Source organism: Archocentrus centrarchus, chromosome 7 (genome assembly GCF_007364275.1).
Source record: "Archocentrus centrarchus isolate MPI-CPG fArcCen1 chromosome 7, fArcCen1, whole genome shotgun sequence".
NCBI classification, from domain to species: Eukaryota; Metazoa; Chordata; class Actinopteri; order Cichliformes; family Cichlidae; genus Archocentrus; species Archocentrus centrarchus.
This window is the reverse complement of record NC_044352.1, coordinates 18,428,985-18,434,875: the sequence shown is the minus strand read 5'-3', so window position 1 is coordinate 18,434,875 and position 5,891 is coordinate 18,428,985. Positions and strand designations below refer to the sequence as shown.

General features: G+C 42.5%; 1 protein-coding gene across 1 annotated transcript; it reads right to left on the bottom strand.

Moving 5' to 3' along the window:
• Positions 1-194: 194 nt before the first annotated feature.
• On the bottom strand, positions 195-1,490 carry LOC115783519 (potassium voltage-gated channel subfamily A member 3-like). Its single transcript, XM_030734383.1, is given in 6 exon segments — positions 195-273; positions 275-404; positions 407-621; positions 623-668; positions 671-691; positions 694-1,490. Coding segments are annotated over 6 exon segments (1,062 nt in total). The 5' UTR covers positions 1,265-1,490.
• Positions 1,491-5,891: the final 4,401 nt, after the last annotated feature.

The following is a 5,891-nucleotide window of genomic DNA, read 5'->3' as shown; positions in this document are numbered from 1 at the left end:
AGCAATTGCGCACAAAGACCCCACAATCTTTCCTCCCAATTGTCACGGGGTGCATGTCTCCATACCCACTGTATTAGAGTCCAACAGCCCCCAAAATGCGTCCGGGATCTGTTGAAACCCGAATCTGGTCGTCTGCCTCAGCAAGTAGAAGCACTGAGGACAGGATACACCGATGAAAAGAAGAATACAACCACTCACGCTACTGCCTTTAGAGTCTGTCCTAAAATTTGAAGTCCCTTAGAGTGACGCGACAGTTTGAAGATACGAAACACCAACAAGCCTAATTACGCGTAGAATGGCTAATGACATGGCCTGCTGTCCGTTTCCTTGTCTTTCTGCCAGCTCTGTGCCCAGGGTGATGAAATAGGGAACAATGGCCACAATGTCTATAATGTTCATAATATTTTGGAGAACGTGGCCTTACTGGGGCACGCAAAAAAACGCACTAGTAACTCGAAGGAGAACCAGATTATACACAACGTCTCCACGACAAAGAACGGGTCTGAGAAGGGGCTGATGAGATACGGGAGTGTGCCATTTATCACAGGTGCAGTGGTGATTGGATCTCTGTTCTCGTCCCTGAACTCCGGCAATGTCTCTAAGCAGAAAATGACAATGGATGAGAATGACCAAGACAGAGACTATTGCGATTCCCCGGGCGGACCGGAGCTCTCTGGGTATTCAAAAAGCACCACACCTGTCTTTGAAATTCATTCTCAGGCAGCGGTCGCTCCTCCTCCTTTATGAAACCTTCATCCTCCCTGAACTTCTCCATAGCCTCCTCGCCCAGCTCATAGAAGCGTATCTCCTCAGAAAAAATGTCAATGGGCACATTAACAGGTCTTCTTATGCGCCCGCCAGATTGGTAGTAATACAGAATGGCATCAAAGCTGGGCCGGTTCCGATCAAAAAAGTATTCGTTCCTGAGGGGATCAAAGTACCTCATCCTCTTCTTGGGGTCCCCCAGCAGCGTCTCTGGAAATTGCGAGAGAGTCTTTAGCTGCGTCTCAAAGCGTAACCCTGAGATGTTGATGACCACCCTCTCGCAGCATTCGTGATCCGGTTCATATCGGTCCAGAGAGTGGTGGCCCGGTAGAGCCGCTGACTCTTCTAACATGTTGTCACACGCCACAACCGTCATCACGTCGGCTTCTGTCTCGGTGTATCCGTGGTTCACCAGGTTGTTGCCCCGGGTTTTGGTTGCGCTTGGCGGGGGTGATTGAAGGAGGCTGAGGTGGTCGTCCATGCGCGGTTGAAGACGCATACAGGGGCGGCCGCCTCGCCCCCTCCGCGGACCCCGGTCAACCACAGCCGTCGCCACCACCGCCTTGTCTCCTCTACGTCTCTCTCACTTTCTTCTCTCGCTTCACTTTCACTCCCTACTGTTGCTGTTCCCGCCCACGAGGAAAGATCTGGGTTTATAAACAGGCCTTCCACCCGCCCACGACACGCCAGCGCTGGGTACCTTCACCCACTTCCTCCAATCGCTGGGCGCTCCGATATACAGAAGAAGCACAGACGGGCGTCATTCAGCACCGTCGTTTGGGCGTGCCCACCTTCCTCTACCCCTCTCCCCGTCTTGTAGACACGAGCGCTGACACACACACACACACACACACACACACACTTGGCGAGTACAAATAGTCTCATTTTAAACAAGGTCATTGCCCACAGATGGGATATTTTCAAATAGGCTGCTCATGAATATATCACAACTTAATTTCCCCCCAAAGTATCATAAAAGATGCACCAGGACCAGAAATTAATCAGGGTGTGCCCTGGTAAAAGCAGGTGCGTTTGGAAGTAAACCATTGCACCGTAGACGGTTCGCGACAGTTTTCTATTATTTTTTTTAATTAGGCACAAGGGAAATGGTTAACGATTGGTAGCCCGTCTGAAATCTGAGAGATAGTTGATGCCTGCGTCCCTATATCCGGGTGGTCCGTGTTTAAGTAATGATGAACGATCAGTGAGGGCGGGATGGGGATGGGAAAGAGGGAGGGAGTTCATTCAGGTCGATGTGTGAAAGGAATACACAGCAACACAATCAAAATTAAATAAAATATGTGGTGAAAAGCTTAAAAAAGAACTAAGTGCCAAAGTACTACTAATTGTTACGACTTTAAGGGACACGCATCTCACATCATATCATATTTAAACGTTATGGTGAATGTCAAAAGGGCAGTTACAGTACACGGCATTGTCCTGGGATGCTACATTTGATCATATATTATCACATCCCTGCCTTTGTCATATAAAATGGGATTTTTTCCACTCTTCTCATTTGTAATATTCTTTTGTTGAATGTAGCAATAAAATTGGCCGTATATATGACATATGGGGATATGAGTGATTGACAAGCGAACACATATACAGATACTGTATTGTATAATTTCACTGTAGAGTGTCAAAAGTTGCAGGGATTGTCGTGATGCCTCTTGAAGGTTGCTGTCCCGTGTACTGAATTTGGGGTGGGGGGGGACAATATTATATATATATATATATATTTATATATATAATATTGTATATATATATATATATATATATATATATATATATATAATATATATATATATATATATATATATATATATATATATATATATATATATTAATGTGGAACAATACTGTGGAACAATACTGTCACATAATAATCAAAAACTAAGTGATTACACTCAAATACCTTGCAGACAGTTTCAGTACCATGATGGCCATAAATAACTAGCATAATGTCTAAAACATCAAAGAACAACAAAAATGAAACAATAACTGAAAATTGACTGAAATTTAAGAACAAATTGAGCATTTAGAACTACAACATAAATATTATATAACTGTCAATTTTATGTTGTAGACATGTTCTCAATATGTAGCAGAAGAAAATCAAACAAAATTTTATTTAAAACTTTAATTTTTTATCATTGTCTGATGTGAGGGGAAACATTCAGTCCCCGTTATCAGATACTCTGCTGTAGCAACTCATCTTTTCTTCAGCCTTTGTAAAAACAAAACAAAACGAAACAAACAAAAAACCACTGTAATATTTGCTGGGGATGATTGAACTTAAAATTTGGCTTACCAACTGCACATTTAATTCATGTTTGTATATCTTGGGGAGGTTCCCGTTCCCAAATAGTGCAATATGGTGGTGCATTGGTTAGGACTATCACCTCATCGCTGGAGTGTTTCTGTTTAGAGTTTGTTTTTCCTCTGCCTGTCCTTGTACTCCTGCCTTCCACCCACAGTCCAAAGACATGCATGTTATGTTAACTGGTGATTCTAAGTTGGCTGTAGGTTTAAGTGTGAGTGTGAATGATTGTCTGTCACTCTGTGTTAGCCCAGAAATAGACTGGCAACCTGTCCAGGGTGTACCTTGGCTTTCACACAGCAGGATAGCTATGAGGTCACAAAGTTTGCCCAAGCTAAATAAACTAAAAATGTTTCAAAAACACATTTTGCCCTTCATTACTTGGAGATTTGTCAGGCTGCTTATTGCTGTCTGTTTTCAAATAAGAATAATGGAAATGGAGAGAAAAAAGTCCACTTAGGATACACATGGCCTGCTTATTTATTTATTGTTGTTACCAAATATCTGCTTGACCATCTCTATGATGCAGGTACAGTAGAGACATTGGAGAGGATTTCACTCTATCATTGAAAAGATCAAAGACCGGGAAAAGGTTAGAAGAAATGAGGACAGTCCCTAAAGGAGAGGACATTGTGCTGGTTCACACTTCTACAAAGAGCTGCTCCGGATTTGGGGATAAATGTAGAAATGAAAGAGCACTTGTGTATACATCACTGTGTGTGTGTGTGTGTGTGTGTGTGTGTGAGAGAGAGAGAGGAGAGAGAGAGAGCCTGCGTGTGCGTGCTCGTGTATGTGTGTTGTTGGTTATGTGGGTGTGTGTGGGTGGTAGTGGTGAATGTGAGCTGAGAATAAAATTAGATGAATGCATGAAAGAATGAAATTGCCAGACTTAGTAAACTGTATCTGAAAACAGAGGAAACACCAAATGCAAATAGTATCATTATTGTTTCAGGAACTCTCTTTTAGCACCTTGAAACTGCTAGCATTCTCTTTTATGCCCCCATTCACTGTACATCTCAGTCTCAGGCAACATATCAACAAGTGGAAGGAAGAGTGAAACCAAAGGGAGGAAAGAGATCTTGGGCTAATTGTAAGGTATGCAACTGTGAGAGATGACTGTGCTTGCTGTTCATGAACATCTGCTTCCTCCAGATTAAATTAAATGAGCATTGGATGTCTGGACTAATCTGAAATTCCCTCATCAACAAGCTGTGGCAACACCCACCCCAACACATTAAGCCCAACCCTCACACACTCTTTCACTTAGACTTGAACTGAACTTGGACTGAACTTTTGAGGACACATATGTTTACATCCATTTGCATTGAATTTACACAAAACTACCCTAAATATAATAACCAATCATAAAGTGAAATGTCAACCCACAGTGTCTTTCTTGTATTACCACTCTGAGGCACTCAGTGGATTAAAGAGAAACAAAACGAAATCATGCACTTTGCAGATTAAGCTACCCAACACTTGAGGCTGATAACATTTATGCATCCACTATAGTCCAGAGGTGGGAAGTAACGAAGTTCAAATACTTTGTTACTGTACTTAAGTAGATTTTTCAGGTATCTGTACTTTACTTGAGTATTTATTTTTCTGAGTACTTTTTACTTTTACTCCCTACATTTTTACACAAGTATCGGTACTTTCTACTTCTTACATTTTCAAACAGACTCGTTACTTTTTAACACGTCAGAGAGAAGTTTGCATTTCCGGTCAGTGCGCCGTCAAACATCAAACGATCTGAGCCTAAATGGAGGAATAATAACAGATAAGAGACAATCGTACTGGCGTATCCTCCATCACCGGGGCTTATCGGGTACAAAGGGATTAAATACGCAAACCCATATAATTAATGTATCATTTATAGCTCTATAATCAGGGGTTACAGTGGGCCGGACCGAGTCCGTAAGTTGTGCTCGCGGGACATAAACAGCTTAGCTAGCGCTACTGAAGAGGAGCGAGCATAAAGAGAGGAACGTGTGGCAGGTAAATGCAACGTTTCTAAATGCTCAACAAATATCAGCAAACACACAAAGTGTGTGCAGTTTTTGCACACAGTGTGTCTGCTAGCTAAAAGAAGAGCTGCAGTATTTCCAGGGAGAGCAAAGAGAGAGAAGTTCACTCAGAGATGGAGAAAGAGGACAGGAGAGGTTAGAATTAAAGGTAAGGAGTGCAAAACAAACTGAAGTATGCTAACTTTGTGTAATTCAAAGATTGTATGAAAATACTGCAGTTTAGTGTGCAATAAACAGGTTAGCTTGCTCTACTGTATTTACAGTAAAGCTCTGAGTTGGTGCACAGAGGCTGTGTTCATGGTCAGAGTTACAGGTTACATCAGTGCAGCAGAGATGAGTTTGAATCAAAGCTGCTGATGCTGAGATTCATTCACTGAATCCAACATTTCTACAGCCTGTATGCTGTCAGTGTAGGGGATGGAGATCAGCTCAGATAGCTGTGAAATACTGGGTTACATCTTTGTGAATTCAGTTCATCCACACAGAGCAGTAAACCTCAGAGCAGCAGCAGCAGGTCAGCTGATCACAGCCTGCACACCAACATCATTTACTGCAGCTCACAATAGAAAGCTGTGATTCTTCTCCCCATGCAGAGCCACTACAGCTGATCTTAGGGTTCCTCCACCTTCTGAATCCCACTGTAACCCCTGAGTATCCTCATGTTTGTGTTTAGGTGGAGGCACAGTCACCCTCTACTATGGAGGACACAGAGAACAGAGCTGTGTTTAAATTAACTTTGACAGTTTGTGTCCTACATAACAGATTCAAGCTGAGTA